Source organism: Phodopus roborovskii, unplaced genomic scaffold, assembly GCF_943737965.1.
Source record: "Phodopus roborovskii unplaced genomic scaffold, PHOROB, whole genome shotgun sequence".
Lineage (NCBI taxonomy): Eukaryota > Metazoa > Chordata > Mammalia > Rodentia > Cricetidae > Phodopus > Phodopus roborovskii.
In genome coordinates this window covers 33,752,494-33,773,202 of record NW_026126409.1, presented here as the reverse complement: position 1 = coordinate 33,773,202, position 20,709 = coordinate 33,752,494, and the positions used below count along the sequence as shown (strand labels likewise).

The following is a 20,709-nucleotide window of genomic DNA, read 5'->3' as shown; positions in this document are numbered from 1 at the left end:
TACTCTTGAAGCAGGGGCTGCTGCGGTGGTGGTGGTGGGGCAAACTTGCCTTTAGCTGTATCATTTCCTTCCTGATTGCCTCATTTCCATGACTTACGACCAAAACATATTAATACATGCTTCTTGGAACAATGAAAGGCTACAAGAGTACCTGAAGTCTTGCTGATAGTATTCCCTTACAGTCTGCCATCTCCTTTTCTGCTGAAATTGATACCAAATTGCCATAGTCTTCAATAATCTTAATTGTTCTTAATGAATATAAATAAATAAATAAGTTTATTAACAATGGGTGGTTGCATGAACACTCTAGCTTACACATATGTACATGTAGATATGTGCTGTGATACAGAGAAAGGAGGGAGAGATAGACTGGAGTCCATGTCTTTGGTGCCTGGTTGTATCCTAGGGCATGGATATGCCATGGTTTATCCAGTTACCACTGTGATGAAATACTCATAGGCTTGCTGCTTTCATGTTTATAAAAATATCATGACAGATTAAAGGTGCTGGGACCTTTAATCTTGTAAGGTTTTCAGAACTGGAAGATCTGGGCCAAAGTATTTTTAACTTAGCTTTTTGAAATTTTTTTTTTAAAGATCTATTTCTTTATTATGTATATAGCATTCTGTATTCTGTCTGCATGTATGCCTGTAGGCCAGAAGAGGTCACCAGATCTCATCAGGGATAGTTGTGAGTCACCATGTGGTTCCTAGGTGTTGAACTCAGAGCCTCTGGAAGAGCAGCCAGTGTGCTCTTAACTGCTGAGCCATCTCTCCAGCCCCTTACCTTAGCCTTTCAAACTCAACTATCAGAAGTACTTTGTACTGTACTCTTAAAAGCAGATCACTCCCACAGCCAACCCCATCTGCATAGTTCCCTAACCTTTGTGGCCTAGAGAATGGTCAGTGAACACTGAAGTCAAACAGCCCTGTATCCCTGTGAGAAATCGGTGTTTCCCACCTAGGGCAGGACTTGTCTGCTTGATTACACTGCATAGGGTTAGAGTAGTTTGGGCTTAATCACTGTAATTCCAATGTTTTATCTACAAAATGATGGCTCTGAAAGTGGCATTAAGATTTGAAGAAGGCAAGTGAAGAACCATTCCTGAAGCCTGACTATCATCATTCTTTCTTCATTCAGTCTGTCAGATTCCTGCTGGAGGTACAACCAGGCAAATTAGAAGAAACCTTCCTACCCGATGACCTGTTTGTTGGTGTTATGGTTCTGCCAGATAGTTTAATTTACAGGGCCTTCTATTGATAGATATCTCTATGGGTACTCTCCTTCCAGTCGGCAAGTTCTGATGTATGGTGTTAAAATAGCTCTGCCACAGACTTCCATGTAAGACCAGCATTGGTGTTGGAACTAGCAGAGGCATCTCCGGGAGGACTTAAGGAATTCTTCCCAGTAAGAAAAGCCCAGACCAGCACATGAGTGCCATTGACCGCAACTTGCAGCTACAAGCGCCTCAGTACAGTGTCCCAGGGATTTAAGCCACATTGTGTATTGACACATTTTTGTAATGTTTTTATAGATGTCCAAGGAATGTGTTAGTTGTCCCATGTCCTGAATGTCATTGATGCCTATTTTGTTTTGCTGACCACTGCAGCTTAACGCTATGGCAAACCGAGCTGCAGGGAAAGGCTATGAGAATGAAGACAATTATTCCAATATCAAGTTTCAGTTTATCGGGATAGAGAACATCCACGTCATGAGGAACAGTCTTCAGAAAATGCTGGAAGGTAAACCATTTTGTTATGCACAGCAGTAAAAGAATAGTTAAGGATTTTGATGAATGGAATGAGAGAGTTTTTTATTTAATTTTTTTTTTTCTAATGATACCTTGAAGCACCTGTGGTAACTTGAGAGAATATGTTGCAACTGAGAAAATTATGTTGCAGTGATTCTTTAAACATGTAACAGCCTTCTCATTATCATGGGGGTGGTTTTATCATTTGAAAGTTAGCAGCCAAGACTCTACCTTGTCATTTTATTATAGATAAAAGTACAGAGGGGAAGAACCTGCCAGTCTTCCTTCCTTCCTCCCTTCCTCCCTCCCATCTTTCCTTCCATTTACCTACCCACCTGCCTACAGTAAGAAAGAAAGCAGTCCTACCTTTAAAACGCTAGCCTGTCCCCACATTACTGAGTGACTGTTAGATGGAAGGGTGTTGGAGTTGTGGACCCTCATTTCTGAGTGCCAGGAGCTGCCAGAGCACACACATGCATACACCTCCCCACCCTGACAGAGCAGTGAGCACTATGAGGACACACAGAGACATACATACTCATGTGAGAGGAATGAGAGGATGGGTCGTGCGATATGGGAAAATTACTCTTGTATCCGTGCATGTGCTCATTAGCAGAAAGTCTGCAGTTCGTGTGAGACTTGCTTCATGGCTGCTTATGCTCTTCTGAAGAAATCCTGCCGCCTCCAGAGGCAGCTGCAAAAGAGGAAGATGCTGAAGCCACAGAGCTGTCTGTGCCTTGTCTATGAACTCTAGAGCACCTCCGAGGACAGTGTGGAGGAATGGGGTGGAGTGCTAGGGAAGTTGCTTGTCTAAATAGTAGCCGCTGCCTCTGTGATGAAGAGGTACAGAGAAGGAGCCGGATTGCAGCAGGGGATATACAGCTGCCCTCCTGCCCTCCGTGACTTACTCAGTTCTCTGTTCCATCGGAACAGCATAGTGTGTCAAGGACCATTTAATGGTACCCCGAGGAAGTGTCACAGAGAAACCTAGTCTCTCTCTCCTGCACCCCCCCCCCAGTTGACCTTAGTCATTGTGAAACTTTGAACACATCAGCTGTTTCCTTGGGAAATGATTCAATTAATGACTTACCTAGTTTTCTTCTATAGGATAGTTTGGTGCCCCTGGCTATAACACTTGAAAATCTGACTGTAGACTGTGGATCTAACTCAGTAGTATAAGGCCTTGGGGTCAGTCCTCAGCACTGAACTAAATAAATGAGCAGTTAAAGAATTAGAAGCCAATCCCTGCATCTAAAACAAGAACAACACATAGCTCCGAGCCCTATGTTTTCATATTTTGAAGGTTTGTTTCTTAGGTCAAAGTTCTAACAATCTAGGTGTGAGTATTTGAGTTTCTTGAGCATCTGGAGTCTTTCATTTTGTCCTTGCTGTCAATAGTGCTTTGCCTGTAGAAGAAAAGTGGGTTAGCTTGGCACTGTTGCTGAAAAGACAGTTTTTAGTGTGACAAGTGTTCATCATTGTTGTAATCATTAGGAAAACTTAACATTGGCACAATCGAGATCATACATTTTCTTCTGTACAGAAAGAACTTTTCTTCTGTATGGTACTTAGGAGCAGTGGTAGCATAGGCCTCTGACTTTGGTTTCTACATTAAACTGTATTTGGTTTTTCTACCCTTATCCTCTGGTCTGTCTCACCGCTTTTCCTAAAGGACAAGCAAACTGAGTTTGGGCAGGCAGCTCTGTTTCACAAGGGATCACGGTGCTGCCACACAGCCCAGGGGCAGTGTGGAGCTGTAAGCAAGGACAGCTTGCAGCATGCCTTTCAGGGGTCTTGACAGGGTGTGACTACCTGATTTTCCTGAGTAAATTATAAACCACTGGTGGAGGTCCAGCTGATGCAAAGATGCAGTAAGAGCTACTTCCTAGGCTTTTCTGCGTCAGACAAGGGGCCTTGGCATCACAGGCTGGGAGGCAGCTAATGGCATTCCCTCTTGACTTATTTTCTTCAAATTTGCTAAGCCGTGGTTTGAGATAAGATCAGAAGAGACTGTGAAATGGAAGGTGGAATTATTTGTGTTTGTGGGAAGTTCTCCCTGTCTATGAGTAGGAGCCCCAGGATATTTTATCAGAAACAAGTTTAGGATCAAGTTCACCCCCTCTATATGTCCTTCCATTGAGGTCAATAAATGTTAACTTAAACATAGTTGTAAATGATATACTGTTTCTTTCCGCCTATCAAGTAGATGAAGGGTATGTTTCTAGTGCACAGTAGTTTTGTAACTTAACTGTTGTTCATCGAAGTTGCCCCTCCCCTCACAGATAATTGCTTTCTTCTCAAAGAATAAAGGAGCACTGCTTTCCCTCGCTATGAGAATGGCTAGTGTCTAAGAGTGGGCTCTTTGTGAGCCTATTCTCTTGAGCAGTGGAGCTTAGGTCTTGCTTGCATCCTTGGTTCGGAGTTGAAAGGGGCCATCTACCTTTTGTGGGAGGAACAAAGCACGTAATGCACACAGAAGTGTTTAACATTAGTCACAGCTTGGCGAAGTGTCGCAATAGCTCAACAGCCTGAACACGCTGTGTAGTTTGTCCTCAAACAAGGGCTTTGGGGAAAGATACATCAGGGGCAGTTTTTCTTTTTGTGACCAATGTGGCATCTTTTGGATATTGCCTAGAGCTCCCATCCCCCCATCCCACCATCCCTCTACCACTGCATGTCCTTTCTGTTGCCTGCATTCCACACAAATCTTGTATTACTGGCTGTTCTGTATATGGGCATCTTACCATTTAGTCGCTTAAATAAAATGATGAGCAACTGCTAGATATCAGGTTGGTTCTGGGGTGCTGGGGGTGGTATCCCTCCTCTTCCTCCACCATCTCCTTTTCTTCTCACCCTCCTTCCTGTCTTCCTTTCTTCTCCTCTTTGTTCTTCCTTTCTTTTTGTTGGAAATAGGGTTCCACTGTGTAGCCTGGGCCTCAAACTACATCTCCATATACTTCTGCGGGGATCATAGTCACGCAGGTCTTTTCATTTAAATGACTGTGCTTGATTTTCATGTCAGTGTTCTATAATGCATGACATCTATGTTATAATAATAAAATGTGTTCATCTTCGAGGTCAGACAGTCAAAGATAAAACCAAGTTGAGAAAGTCATAAAAATATTTAAATTTGCTCTGATAAATTTCAAAGAATCATTTCTCAGCAAGAAGAAATGAAAATATCAGCACTGCAAAGAAGGTGGTAAAATCAGTGCTTTGAGTATTTCTGTCATTGGATTGGCTTAGAGAAGGAAGGGGATATACTTTGCTTAGAGATACATGATTGGCCACCTTTTCTCCTCTCTTGGACTAATCCTGAGTACAGCTTTTAAACTCACCCACACTGATAGTGTTTTACTTTCAGTGGTACAACTTCGGAATCCAGATACACACATATAGCAGTAAACTAAATAGTTTTTTCCACATTCTTGATAGACAATGTAGGCAAAATCAGTAAAGCATTCAGTTTGTAAAATTGCATGCCTATTCTCATGATGCAATGAGTCTTGTGTATAAAGGAAGGCGAGGGAGAATTCAGAAATGATTGTTGAATTTGTGGGGGATGGTGGTGGGTGGTATTCTTGCCCCTTTGTATTGACAAAGTATGTGTTATGTTTGACTTACATACCTATTTAGCAGTTTATAGTTTCTGTGGTTGAGGAGTCTATGCACGTTTTGTGTGCGGCCAGGGATCTAGAGGCTCTCCTTGAGGATCTTAGGGGCCTCTTAGTGTCAACTGGCCTGTGCTCTCATAAGTCAGGCTCGCACTGGGGAGTAGGGGTGGGTCTGTTCCAGGCTGTTGGCAGAATTTGGTTGGCTAGAGGCCGGTGGCTTTCCAGTTCTGTGGCTGCTCTAGTTGCTGCATGGTCTTATGCATAAACATGTGGCAATTTGCTTCTTTAAGCCAGCTGCAGGTGCTGCTTTCTATTTTCAGAACCTACAGTACTACAGTTTTAAGTAGGAGGTTTTCAAACCCTTTCTAAAGGCTGGCTGGATAGCTAGGATAGCTCGATCATACAGCTCCAGGTTCAGGGAGCAATATTCCTCAATATATAAGGTGGAGGGCATCAAGCATATGCACACGCTCACGCGCACTCTCTCTCACACACACACACACACACACACACACACATGCTTGTTAAGATCATTTGTATAAAGTGCTTTCTGTTAGTTTGCCACTTCTGTGGTTCTCAGAACAGAAATGCTCACAGAAAACCGCTCTATATAGAAATGATGACAGAGTAACTTCTAAAGATATATTTGCACAAGTTAATTGCTGTGACCTTGTTGAGGGCACTTACAGCTGCTTTTCTTCCTCTCATTTGACAAATGAGAAATGGAGACACAGAGGCTAAGTGACTTCCTCACCTTGGTAAGTGCCAGAAATATGGCTTTCAATCAGTATGAGCCCAGGGCACACTCTTAGGCACTCAGCTTTCTTGCCTGTAGAGAAGGGAAGTTGGTATAGAAAATTCCCAGGTCCTTGGTTTGAGTTCCTCTTTAATCAGGTAAAATTGAACAGGTCTTTTGTTTATGCATATGTAAGGTAATATAAATGATGCATATATTTCTTGATAACATTAAGATGCCTCATAGACTATCCAGTGTTTCCTAATCTAAGGTCCATACTGCTTTCTCTTGGTGAGCAATAATACATTTTAAAATAAGCACTGGATAGGTTAGTCAGCCAGGTATTTGATAGGTCCTATGCCTTCCTTTGGATTAGTTCTCTTAATTTCCTTATTTGAAACACAATTTTCAGAGCCATGTGTGTGCCTGGTTCACAGCACAGTCTATATTCACTCAGTATAAGTGTATCAAAAGTAATTTAACAAATATGTCAGGTCTGGTAGAGATTTCCCCAATAAGTTGTTGTATAGAGATTGAAATCTGAGTGTCGGTAGACCAGATGGAAGTGGCCTAGAAAACACAGAGTAAAGGTGAGCTGTCTGTCAACCAGCTGCCCTGACAGTACACAGGGAAGTGCGGCCTGAAAAGAGACCAGGCTCCCTTTCATGGATTGAAGGGTGCTTGAGCCACAGCTTTAGAATTGCACCCATTAACTGTGGGAACTTCTGTAGCAAAATGAGGTGTCCCTGCAGATCATGCTGTGTCTTGACATTGTTTCTTAGAGCTTAGGTCCGTGGCATAATTTCCAGGTGGAAAATCTGTATTTTCAGCTGTGTTATTTCCTGAGTGTGCTACTGTGGGTGACATAGTAAATGACACGCTCCATCTTTATAATGTGGGCAGCTTTGCTCGGAAGCAGCAGTTTCAGATATTTTTAAATAGTTTTCTCCTGAGCCAGGCTGTCCTGCAGGTGTTACTGATCGTCATCTCCTGAACTCTCAGAAGGAATACAGTGGATCTAGAGTGTGTGCTCTTTCTCTGTGTGGTATCCTGTGAGGATTTAGAATTTCAGCAGGCCACCCCACTCTTTTATTGTTTCATATTGTGTTGTGACAGAAAGACTTGGGCCACTAGGACATTCCTAAATGGAGCAAACAAATTAGAAAGTGTCCGGTATGGATTTAAAGGCTGACACGATGAGCTGTCTCCATGTGACTCTATGGGGCTTGTCAGTTGGTGTGTGTTTGCCAGTGACAATATGACTTCAGATTAGCAGTGTGTGTGATTCCTGGGAGTGCTTGCACTGTGGTGGGGGTGTGGGATCCCCAGCATCCCCTGCAGCTTACTTTACCTTTTCAGTTATATCCCACCAGTGTACCTTCCTCCAGTGTGATCCCAGGGCCTACTCCTAGTCCCATTTCATTGAAAGTTTCCTGCTTAGACTTTATCAGCTTTTAAATCCTACCTTCAATTCCTGGTGATGCTGGCTCAGTGTGTATGACGACTGGTAGATACAAGCGGAGGTTACCATCATATGCTGTGAGCCTGTGAACTTGTCTTCATATACAAAATTCACTGGTAAAGCTAACAAAACCTCCTGGGCATCCCTCACATGAACCTGCCATCTGGTTTTCTTCAGGTCAGCATTGAATATACATTTAATTACATATTAATTACATACATATTTAATTACATATTAATTAATATACATTTAATATACATATACACTGGATAGGTGTATGTGTGGCTATACATTCAAATATGTATATGCATGCACATGATGCACTGTCTCCATTGCTGCTATTCAACCAGTGCTAACACAGACTCATAGAATTTATATTACATCATTTGATACATTCTTTTAAGGAAAACAAGGCTATTCAAGGAATGGTGATACTGTGAGGAGATTTCAGACAATACCAAGAAAAAGAGAAATGTTCTGAAGAATTGTCTTTAGTCTTATTGTGGAGAATCTCTGCAGCTGGTGGAAGTTCTCCAGCAATGGTGTGTGTGGCCGGTGAGGTTAAGGAGGGGTTTGTTGTTGACATTGTCATGTTCAATACAATTCAGAAGTTTATTTTGCATCTCAGTAAAAGAGGGAGATGACAAAGCTGACCAGACATTTAAATCCCTTCTGCAGACTCCACTCGTCTTGAACATCAGCTCTTCCTACACTGTTCCATGAAGAGAGAGTAGGATTATCATGCTAGTGCTTGGAGGACTGAGTGGCCTTGGCTTCTCAAGTGCAAAAGGAAAAGTGATACAGCCAACATCAGCAACACTGGGGCATGCTTCAAGATGCCTAATAGGGGAAGAATATGCTTGCGACGGTTTTGCATGCTAGGGAGGGTGGGAAAGACCAACCCCATGCTCCCTTTTCTGTCTTTCCTCGCTGTGCCCAGCATTTGCACAGGAGAAAGTAAATGGTTCAGTAAGTGTGCTGGGAAGACCAAGGAGGGCAGCCTTTCTCCTGAGTAACTTCTTTGACTTCTAAATAATTCATCTTATGTTGGCTTTTAAGTTTTTATGGTGTTTTGTATGCTTACACAATAGAAATGCCCTGTTACATATACAGTGTGGCAGACCTAGCATCAGCTCCAGGCTGGCAAGTATAGTTCTCTGCAGTTTGCGGCATATGCTTCTGATGTCAGCTGACACGAACTTTGTTCAGCACAATGGTTTGTAAATATTGGTTTGGGTTTGGCAACAGGAGTGAACAGATCAGTAGTCCTGCTTTATCCTGAGTTTATCCAAGCAAACACAACAGCTTCATATTTAAAAGCCCAGGCACTGATTGTTTCAGTTTCCAGTGTAGCCCCATCTGTCATTCGTGTTAATCATACACAGAGCTGTTTGCTTTGAGCATGGCCACTGGCCATTAGGGAGAAACACCCTCTCAGCTGTCACCTCGCCTGAATTCCTGGCAAGATTATTTTCCCAAGCGTGTGCAATTTCAGTGTTCCTGAAGGCAGATGTTACCCAAGAGCTCTTCTTAGTGTGTCAGAAATGAGCTGACATGGCAAGAACCCAGAAACTCATCCCCTCCCCTGCCACATGAGTTGTCTCTCCTCTATCCCTGTCAGCACAGGCCATCTCCAGGTTAGCCACAGAGCCTAGTGACTTTAACTTCAAACTTGCTGTCATTTCTGCACTCTGTGAGAAGAGAGGGTAAACAGGACCCTTTCTTCTCGGCTGAGCTACATGTTTTGAACACCAAGCTATCCCATAGGCCTACTGGATTTTATGTGCGGTAGCCAACCCATAGCCTCTACAGTTCCAGTCTGAGTATTGGCCTCTTAAGTGAAATAACTTCAAGATGGTGTTTTCCATAGAATACTTAACGGAACAGCGGAGTCTGATGACCCCCTGCTTGGAGTGTGTGTATTTTAGGATTAAGTTGATATTATATTGAAATCTTTCATTCATTTTGATTTAAGTTTGTACAGGGAGAGAGATGAGGATGTTGGTTTATTCTGCTGTATGTAGCTACCCTGTTTGACTAGCATTAGTGCATATTGTTGGCCTTTTTGTCAAAAGTAGTTTGCAGTAAGAGTGTGGGCTTATGAATGGATTTTAATTCCATTCCATTGATCAGTGTGTCAGGCAGTGGGGGGTGCTGTCATGGCAGAACCACGTGGGGGGGGCAGACCCCAAGACAGGGCTTAAGACATGTGATCCATAGAAGGACTTCTGTGAGCTCACATTTGAATTATGAAACATCAGAGAGGCAATGATGAAGACCATGTAGCCTCAGTTATTTGATTACAGCTACAAAACTAGACTAATACAAAGGAAATCCTTTGTAGATGAAGGTTGCTACAACTTTGAGCTCTTTCTACAGTGAAGGCCTGGAGATAGAACTGGTTAAAAGGGACCTTAGGTTTTGCAATAAAATGCTCTCTTGGAGATAGTTTTGTAAAATTCTAAGCAGTTCTGTGTTTATATCAAAACAACATTGCAATTTTTTATCTCTGCCACCCCTCCTTTCTTTTCTCCCAGGGCATCTTTTTTCCTTCCTCACTTGTAATCTTGGCCCATACCAGTTTGGTTTCTGAGATCCTTATTTGTTGCACGGGGTCTTTTGGGAGTACCCTGCAGGGGAGGAGTGTGCATTTGTACATACATCTTCATTCCACTTCTCACACTACCTGCTGCCCTCTCCTCACTACCCAGCATATACATCACCTTTACTGTTCTGCAATGTCACTCCGCTGAGGCTAATAACCCAGGCTCTATTTCCTTTTGAATATTAATATATTCCCCAGGGTTTTTTTTTTCCCCCCAGTCATCATGGTGTTTTCAAGGCTCACTCCATGTGAGTCCAGTGTGTGTTCAAGCCTGGAAGATGGACAGCCAAACAGCTGTGATTAGGTGGTTAGGTTAGGGGGGGTTTGTTGTAAGGAGTGTTGGGAGCTAAGTGTAGAAGGGTTGCTGGAGGAGACAGAAGAGGCATGGATGTGGAGTGGAGCTCCAGAAGATGTTCAGAAAGTTTTTTTTTTTTTTTCCCTGTATTGGATGGAGGATTCAGGGCAGGAAAGCTGGGGTCAGGGCAGAGTTGTGAGGTCTGGTTGAGGCAGCAGAGACCACTTACAATGTTCTTTGGACCCTTGCAGAATGGGACTCTCCTTTGTTGATAGAAATTTCAATCCTGCCCAGTCCTGCAGCCAGTTAGTCCCAAATAAACACACAGAGGCTTATATTAACTATAAACTGTTTGGCCTGTTGCTCAGGCTTCTTACTAACAAATTCTTACAACTTAACCCATAATTCTTACCTATGTTTAGCCACATGGGTGGTACATTTTCTCAATATGGCATTCACATCTTGCTTCCTCTGAGTCTGGCTGGCAACTGCTTCTGTGACTTTCCTCTTCTCCTAGTCTGCTAGCCCTGCCTATGCTTCCTGCCTGGCTACTGGCCAATCAGCATTTTATTAAACCAATATGGGTGATAAATCTTTGCAATGAACAAGAACATTATCCTACATCACCCCATCCTGGATATCTTGGGAAACTGGGATGTGAAACCTTCAAACAGGACTATGTCAAGTCTTGCCATGATTGACCAAAATGGCAGGGGACAACTATGGCCTTGCTCCTGAGCTGGTTTGGGTTTGTTTCTGTCAGGGACTCCTTGCCTACTGTAGTTGTTCTTCAGCAGCAGACTTCTGTGCATAGAGGAATGGGAGTTTGAATTCTAGAGTAGATGAATCTAAACCACCATTTCAGAATCCCAGGGTAAGTTTTATTTCCCTGATGGAGTTCAGACAGACATGAATACATGAGTAGATTTTTTTTTTTTTTTTTGTGACTCAGTTGAATATCAAGAGACTTGGTTTAAGCCACTGCCCCACACTGGCACAATTTTTAATTTCCTCTTTATATTCCAGTTAAAAAACAACACACAATCTTATTCTCCCCACCCCCGGTTCCCCACTAAAGGAATCATGAAATAGTTTTAAATAAAAAGTCAAAAATACGAAAGTATCAGAGCAGAGAAGAGGAAGAGGCAGCAACATAAACTTGACAGCGGAAAGCAGGTGGGCAAGGATTAGTGGCTTTGAAGGCAGAAATCAGATGATGGCGGTGGAGGCCTGTGATGGTGGAGGCTGGGCCAGATGGAGCTGGGCAGGTCCTGGGCATTAAGGACTAAGCCTTTCCACTAGGGTAACTGTTATCCTCCTTTTACCATTGAGAAAGCTGAGAAAGTAACAGATCCATGCTTACACGCTTCTGTAAGTAATGAAAGGGTTAAAACCCACTTGAGACTAATAATGAATTGTAGAGGGAAACACTGGGTGGGGTGCACATTTCTTCTCTGAGATCTGAAGCACTTGTGGCCAGTTGAGATGCCTGCTCTGTATTCTTTAAAGGGAAGTTTTTGTTGTTTTGTTTTGTTTTTTTTTTAACTACTTGTAGGTTCCAGAAAAACTAAGCAGTAGAGATTTGCTTATATTCCTTACACCTACATGTGTAGCCTAGTATGTGTAGCCCTCACATGCATAGCTCCCACACATAGCCCCCCCCCAATGCATAACACCTCCCCATAACTCTGCATATGCATAGCTCCCCATATGCAGTCTCTGCACATGTATAGCCACTCACAAGCAGATCCTTCAACATGCATTGCCTTTTCCGATGTATAGACTTCCCATATGCCTATCTTCACCATGTGTATCTATTGCTCACATTCATAGAGTGCTGGTATGTATAGCCTCCCAGCTTTAGTACTCTGGTTTTAGCAAAGTTGCCTCCCAGAGTGCCACATTTGTTACAGTCTGTGTACCTACACCTGACACATTCCTGCCTGGAAGACACATTTGTTATGGTCTGTGCACTTACATTGACACATTATTACCACTTAAAGCCCAAAGTTTCCATTTGGGTTGACTGTTGTATACATTCTGTGTATTTGTCTTAAGGTTTAATAACATGTATCCACCATTACAGAGTAGCTCTACTGTTCACAAAGTGCTTGTGTCCTGGTGAGTGATCCTCTGTCCCACCTAACCCTTGGAAAGCACTGACCTTTTTCTTTCCCCATAGTTTTGTCTTTTCCTAGTGATTAGGAAGCTCTTTCACATTGGATTCTTTTACCTCGTTACACACATTTGAGGTCACTCATTTATTTTTATTTGTGTGTGTGTGTATGCACATAGTGTGTTTGCACGCTGCATCCATGTGCAATGAGTGCACAGTTAGAGCTCAGTGTCAACCTGGATGTCTTCCTCTAGTACACTTCACTTCATTGTTTTGAGACAGGGTCTCTCACTGAACCCAGGCTCACCAGTTTGCTAGACTAGCTGGCCGTAGGTTCCTGGAATCCTCCTGTCTCTTCCTCTCCCCAGGCTTACAGACATGTAGCACCATGCTCAGTTTTCATTTGTGTGTTAGTGATTTGAACTCAGGTCCTTAGACTTGTGCAGCAGGGGATTTCCAGATTAAGCCATCTCCCTAAACTCTGACAAAACAGCTCTCTTAATGAATGTTTGTGCTGGTAATCTCAGTGTTATTTCCTGAGTACTTTCCATTATCTCTGTGTAAACTAGACTTCAGCTGCTGATGGTTTTTCCCTATGGCAGAAAATTTGATACATGGCAGGAAGCATCTGCTGAATTAAATGCTGACCTTCGCAATTTCCATGTGCTCCCATATGCACGGTACTTGCAATGACTAAAAGTTGAATGTGGGAGTTTAGCTTAGAAAGCATATCTTTGTTTTGACACTCACACAGCTAAGGCTCAGGAACATTGTAGAAGAGGGACCAGAAAGATTCTAAGACCCAGAGGATCAGGAAGTTTGCTGTGAGATTTCGTCTCCTAGCAACATTAGAAAGTATACCTATTAAGGTGTCACCAACATGGCTGCCCAAACATGAGCTGAACAAGGATGGTACCAATGAACATGCCATACTGGGCAAGGAAAAGCCCACAAGGCCTCAACTGTACACAAAGAACGATAGGAAGCTGGGGCTGGGAAACATGATATTCCCCAAAGAAAAGCATAGCAATTGGTTATTCAGTGCTACACAGCACTAAAAATCTGCATACAGATAACATTGTATGGGCTCAACAGGTTATACTTAAGGTATACATACATACATATATATATATATATATATATATATATATATATATATATATGCATGCAATAAACAGTTAGTGAAAAAATAGGCCATGGATTTGTAGGAGAAAGGGGAAGGGTTTATGGGAGAGTTTGGTGGGAGAAAAGGACAGGGAGAAGTTAAATTACTTATCTCAAAAAGAAAAAAAAATGAAGACACTGAGGCTCAATGGGTTGAATAATGATTCTAAGATGATTACAGTTAGGATAAGGAAACACTCTTTACTTTCTGTACATGTTTACTGCATGAATGAGCGACATAGAATACACCTAGCCTCCGGTATACTATAGATCATGATTTAAGACGTCAAAGCTTTTCATACCCGTATATACTCAAAAGGTTTAGTATGCTGTGTTGGAGATACATAGAACATTAACCTTAAGGCTTTTCATTTCTTACATTAAATATGAGTTCTTGAGATTACCATTTCTTATTGATAATGCTTTAGAAGTCCCTACAGCCCTACTTTGGATGTATAAAGATAGATCTCATTGGGATCCTACTGTTTCTTTTCATCAAAGGGAAAGTCCCTGGCCTGATGCACAGGACTGGGATCAGAGTACAGAACTGAGTTTTCTGTACACAAGTGTTACTGTCACTTAGTAGGCTGCTGGCAAGAGAAGCTATACCCTTTTCCATGTACAGGGTACTTGTAGGATTATTCCATTTTGTGTTCTCAGAACACTACTAAGATGAAGCATTGAGGTATTGGAGCATTCTAATTGAAATAATTGCTAGAGTCACCATTGTGAGGATTTTCTTCCATGGCATTCTCTAGCTCCTTAGCTGCAAAATGGTAGTACCCTTGCCAGAAAGGTAAGTGGATGGATGGTCTGTGCTGGACTTTTGCAATGGCAACAGTCAATGAGTTTCATTAATATTAGGATTCTTGAGAGTAGATCTCCCATGACCATAGAGAAAACATTGTTTTTAAAGCCTTAAAGTGACTAAATAGAATCTAATTTATAAACTTGGATATTTATTGACTAGCTAGACAATATCTACTAAAGCCAACAAATTCTGAAATACCATGTATAATGAGAGATTGCCTTAATTTCACATTTGTGACGTGTTTTTCTTGCAGTGTGTGAACTTAAATCTCCTTCTATGAGTGATTTCCTGTGGGGGCTAGAGAACTCAGGCTGGCTAAGGCACATCAAAGCCATCATGGATGCAGGGATCTTCATTGCAAAGGTTTGTGAAGGCACAGAGGAAGAGTTAAGGGATGGACTGAAGCTGTATAACCTCAGAACATGGCTGGTTCTCTATTGGCTGTCTGTACCCAAAGCATGGATAGCAGGCTTTTGCAGGCCTCCATGTACTGAACATGATTTTGTGAAAAAGTGCAGTGGCCAGTTAGCTGTGTTATCATGGTGGTCAAATGATAGAATATTTGCAGATATTCTCTCCTCTGTTAGATTTAACCCTGGATAAAAGAAAGAATTTTCTGTAGGAGACTGTACAACTCATGGGGGTGGGGGGGTTTGTCACCTCAGTGATGGGATTGGCTTATATCCAATAAGTCCTGCTTTTCAATCATGACTTAAGCAAAAGCTAACAGATGAATTCCATTCTACAATTGGGAGGGTCTGCTAGAACCTGTATAGAAAATATTTTTATGTCAACCATTTAATTATTCTATCATGATACTGGGTATTTTCTGTAAATAAATTCCTCTTAGACTTCTGTCTAAAGAGAACCATGCCTTTCTGATGGGTATGGATGCCCTTTATTAGATATTTATCCAGCAGTCCTTACTTAGTAGCTGGCACTGTGCTAGGTATGCAGTAGTGAGTAAGCAGGATCAAATTAAGTCTCTTTCAGACGTGACCATACACACAAATAACAGTATAATTTCAGTTACTGACAAATGTTACATAAGCATCCCATTTTCCAGTTTGTGTTTTCAGCCAAGCTAAAGATGTGTGCATATATGCAACAGCAGATAGAATCCTTTCCTAGAAGATTCTGATGCAACCTTTCCTTCCTCTGGATATATTACTTGGCCATTATTTTATCTATAATTTCACAATTTGATAAATTAGATGTTTTTCGCACCTTTCCTTTTTAGAAAAGGATTGTAGAAGGCTTAACTTAGGTTGTAGGTAAGTTAGGGATATGACATGGAAGTGTGTTGCATAGTGCACATACTTGTGCTCAGTACAGCTGTTAATTTGTAGAGATTTGAATGTTGGCCTTTGTATGTAATGAGAAGGGAAAGAAAAGTTTTGGTTGCTGGCTCTAAGAAGGTTAGGCCTAAGTGCTAACCCCTAGTTCTGTTAGTCCATGGCCAAACGTAATCGTCACTGTGACCCTCTGCCATTTCAGGCAGTATCAGAGGAAGGGGCAAGTGTGCTTGTCCACTGTTCTGATGGCTGGGACAGGACTGCCCAGGTGTGCTCCGTGGCAAGCCTGCTGCTGGATCCTTACTATCGGACTGTGAAGGGCTTCATGGTGAGTCTGGTTAACAACCATCTTAAGAGACGCAGAGCCTGGGCCAGCAGTGCACTTCATGTTTAGAATCTTGTGACGTTTTTTCCTCTTCTAGTAAGCATTGTTCCTCTCTTAATAGATCAGCAAGGTTAATTAAAGGGGAGAAACTGAAACAGGCTTGAAATAGATTAATTTTGAGGATATTGAGACTAGGTCCATGCTGAATTCAAATTCAATGTGGAAACTAATGATTTTTTTAGATAATTTGCTTACAGATATCATAAGTTGGGACAGTGTATGAACTGTATAACAGAAAATATAAGGAAAAATATTTGGAAAAATTTTGCATTGAATGTATTTCTGCATGTACAAATAGTGCTTGGGAGAACAAAAACAGCATTCATTCTTAAGTCTATTTTTTAAATGGTCCTGGACAGCACTGGAGGACATACTGAATTTCAGTGTTCTCCATTTTTGCTGTAATCAGGAACACATCTTTGAGAACTGGAACTTTTTGCGTGTGCATTACAATTTGGCTTTGACTCCAACTTCAGTTGCCTGGGATGTGAGGTTATGGCTGAGCTGGTAGAATTCTTTCAAATGACTATAGGGACTTTGTGGTGACTAGGTGATCTATCTAGTAGTACGTGCCTCTTGAACCAAAATTTGATGGAGTGCCTTGGTGGATCTTGAATCTGCTTGGGACAAAGGCTGGCAGGAGCTCCAAAAACCATCTGAATCACTGGATCTTTGTTAGTAAGTTACGCCAGCTCTTACCTGGGGACTACATAGAAGAGGCAGGCTATTTGTATGCTGAGAACATACTACTTCAGACATTTGAGATGTACTTCTGCATCAGTGTTTTTCTTCATAGACTAGATTCCTTTGTTTAGTTGGAGAGTGTAGGGTTTCCTAGGCACATACTACAGGACTCTTTACATATTAAGCCTTAAATATATGAAATGCATTTAGAGTTGTCAAGGGGAGACTTAAGCCCATATGTGTATTTCTACTGAGTGGTATTAATGAATTATTCCATATTACTTCATTAAGCAGTTTTTTAAAAAGGTGTATAGGTACATGTGTGTGCATGGGAACCCCTTGAGGCTGGAGTCACAAAAGATTGTAAACTGTTTAGAGTGAGGATTGGGATTAAACTCAGATCTTCCACAAGAGTTGTACATTCACTCCAGCCTTTGATTAAATTTTTTTTTTTAATCTATACCATTTCAGACAGTAAACTCATGGTAGCCCTAATTTCAAAGTGCTGAAATTTCAAACAGTGCTTAACCCCATGGCTTTAGAATTCTTTAATATAGGGTACAAGAAAGCATCCTTTATTTTGTTGGCAGGGAAGGATTTTACATTGTAGGGAAGAGCATTGCATGCTGTCTAACTGATGGTTAGGAATAGAGACCTTCAGATATGAAGTACTTCCTAAGCACATGATCTCTGGAGAATTCTGTCCTTACTTTAGCTTCCCTTTCTCTAAAATGATGGGCAATAATGGCTGTCAGACAAACACGATGACATGTAAAGCCATAAGCACAGTGGATTCTGGGAAGTTACAGCAATCTCACACATGTATTTTAGTTTAATTATCATGTAGAAGGCCTTTAACCATGAGTATATTGTGGATAATGTGGTTCTTTAAGGTTTTTTGTTTTATATAAGAGGTTTTATCTGCAAGTATGTATGTGTGCACCATGTGTGTGTGTACCTGGAGACACAGACAGTTGTGAGTAGCCATATGGGTGCTGGGGCCTGGCACTGGGCCCTCTGAAGAATACCAAGTGCTCTTAAACTCCCTCCTGTCTGACAGCATACTCTGTCAGGTAGGGCTTTCTTCTGCTCTCAGTAACTGAGTTCTTTATTGTTAGTATGGTTCTCTTGTATTGCCCTCAGAAGCTTCCAGGGTATTTATATTCTTTTTTGTGTAGGTATTAATTGAAAAGGACTGGATTGCCTTTGGACATAAATTTAATCATAGGTAAGCAATATATTTTTTCTGTTATTGAAAATAGATTTTTTAAAAAATATACAGTATATCCTGATTACAATTCTCTTTGCTTCTCCCAGTTCCTCCTCCTCCCATCTGATTCTACTGCTTCTCTTGTATCATTAGAAAACAAATAGCCATCTAAGGGATAATTCCAAAATAAAATGTAAAATAAAACAAAAACACATTGGAATAGGACAAAATAAATAAGAGAGTCTACGAAAAGGCACAAGAAACACAGACCTACTTGTTTGCCCTTAGGACTCCCACCACCTCACCCCACCCAAAAAAAACCTCACAAAACCAGAAGCCATAATATATACACAAAGGACCTGTAGGGTAAAGGGAATAAAAAAAATTAAAAAGATAAAATTGTTTTAAAAAGAAAAGGAAATAAATGAAAAGATGTCATGAAGAAGACAAGGGACCTAAGAGCTATTCAGTTTGTTCTCTGTTGACCATCTACAGTGGCATCAGCATACCCTTAAGAGTAGTTTATTTCCCTAATGAAACAGCTGGGATGAAACTAAATTTTCATTTGAAAGTGGTTATCAATTGGAGATAGCGTCCAGGTTAGGGATGGGGGCATGTGTGCACTTTTCCTTTTACCTCTAGGGCCCCATCTGGTGCAGACTGACTCAGTCTCCATGTATTTGTGTGTGCCTCTTATTGATTTAGAGGGCCTTGTTTTCTTGGTGTCCTCCACCCATCCGCTCTGGCTCTCACACTCTTTCTACCTCCCTTTCAAAAGGAATCAACCCATTTAGGGATGTTCTAAAGTCTCTCACTTTCTGCATATTGTCTAGCTGTGGGTCTTTGCATTTGTTGCCATCTCTTCCTCAAGAGGGCTTCTCTGATGATGGTTGAGCAAGTCCTGATCTATGAGTGTAGCAGAATGTCATCAGGCATCATTTTATTGCTAAGTTATTTTTAGCAGAATGATAGTATTTGGTTTTACTCTAGGTCCCTGGGCTGTCTCAGGTTCCTTGGTCACCCAAGTGCTACTGTTGGGTATGGGTTCCATCTCATGGAGTGGGCATTAAATTAAATCAGATATTGGTTGGTTACTGCTCTAAGTTTTGTGCCACCATGGCACTACCATATCTTACTGGTAGGACACCATTGTAGATCAGAGTTTGGAACTGGGTTGGTCTTTATGTTTTTCCTTGATTGCATACAGATTACCTTCCTGTACTAAAGTTGCTAGAACATAGGAGTTTAAAGTTCTATGCAGGTATCAATCTATTTTTGTAAGAGATTAAAATGGCCACATCTGCTTGCTCCTTTTACCCAGAGGTGATGTCTATCAATGTTAAGCTGTGTTTCTTGGATATGGTTCTTGGATATAGCAGCAGCATGGTTCCTGTGTTTGTATTCACTGTTACTCTGTCCTTTTATTGGAGGAAGTGAGACCATTGATGTTGAGAGATGTCATTGAGCAGTGTTTGGTGATTCCACTTATTTTGTTGTCATATATTGATTTACTGGTCTGGAACTACTTATTCCTTGTGTTTTCTTGGATGTGGTTTTCTTCTTTAGATGGAAGTTTACTTTCTAGTGCCTCTTCTGTATGGCTGGGTTTATAGACAGATACTCCTTAAGTTTGATTTTTATCTTAGAATGTCTTTTTTTTTTTTTTTTTTTTTTTTTTTTTTCTCCACCTAATTGAAAGTTTACTAGCATCTGTGGTCTCTTTGGGTTTGTAGAACATCAGCACAGGGCTTTAAAAAATCTCCATTGAGAAGTCAGGTGTTATTCTAATAGGTCTGCCATTGTATGTAACTTGGTCTATTTCCCTTGTACTTTTCATATTCTTTATTCTATACATTTAGTGTTTTGTGTGTCATGGGGCATGTACTTTTTGGTTCATGCTATTCTATGTTATGTATGCTTCATGTACATTGTTAGGCACCTTTTGTAGGCTGGGAGATTTTCTTCTATGATTTTATAGAAAATAGTTTGTGCTTTTGAGCTGAATTTCTTCCTCTATTGCTTTATTCGTAGATTTGGTCTTTTCATAAGTGTTCCAGATTTTGTGGCTGTTTTGTGCCAGGATTTTACTTACATTTAACATTTCCTTTAAACAAGGTATCCATTTGTTCGTCTTACACGCCTAAAAAATTTTACATCTCTTTTCTCTTGGTGAGGCTAGCCTCTGAGGTTCCTAAGTTTCTCAATCTTTCATTTCCCGATTCCTCTGTTTGGCTTTCCTTTTCTTTTAGTATATGTGATGCCAAAGAGAGCAGTTTGGGTTTTGTCTATTGATTCTATTTTCACTTCAGTACTTCAGCTGTTTTGTTCATTTATTTCCTCCCACTGTTTGTGTTTTCACAGATTTCTCTGAGGGATTTATTTACTTCTTTAAAGACCACTATCATATTCATAAAGGCTATTTTAAGGTATTTTTTTCTCGTGCTTCAGCTATGTTGGAATACTCAGTGACTGCTGCGGTAGTTGCTAGGCTCTAGGGGAGACATACTGTCATAGCTGTTAGTGCTTTTTACACAGGTATCTAGCCATCTGTGTTCAGAATGATTATAATTCTAGGTGCTCAT

General features: G+C 41.2%; 1 protein-coding gene across 1 annotated transcript in view; it reads left to right on the top strand.

The window, feature by feature from the left end:
- Positions 1-20,709, top strand: part of Mtmr7 (myotubularin related protein 7) — a 77,041-nt gene that overhangs the window by 49,116 nt on the left and 7,216 nt on the right. Inside the window, exons 7-10 of the mRNA XM_051182306.1 lie at positions 1,610-1,742; positions 14,807-14,916; positions 16,051-16,176; positions 18,096-18,145. Coding sequence (XP_051038263.1) covers positions 1,610-1,742; positions 14,807-14,916; positions 16,051-16,176; positions 18,096-18,145 — 419 coding nt within the window. The remainder of the gene's footprint in view (positions 1-1,609; positions 1,743-14,806; positions 14,917-16,050; positions 16,177-18,095; positions 18,146-20,709) is intronic.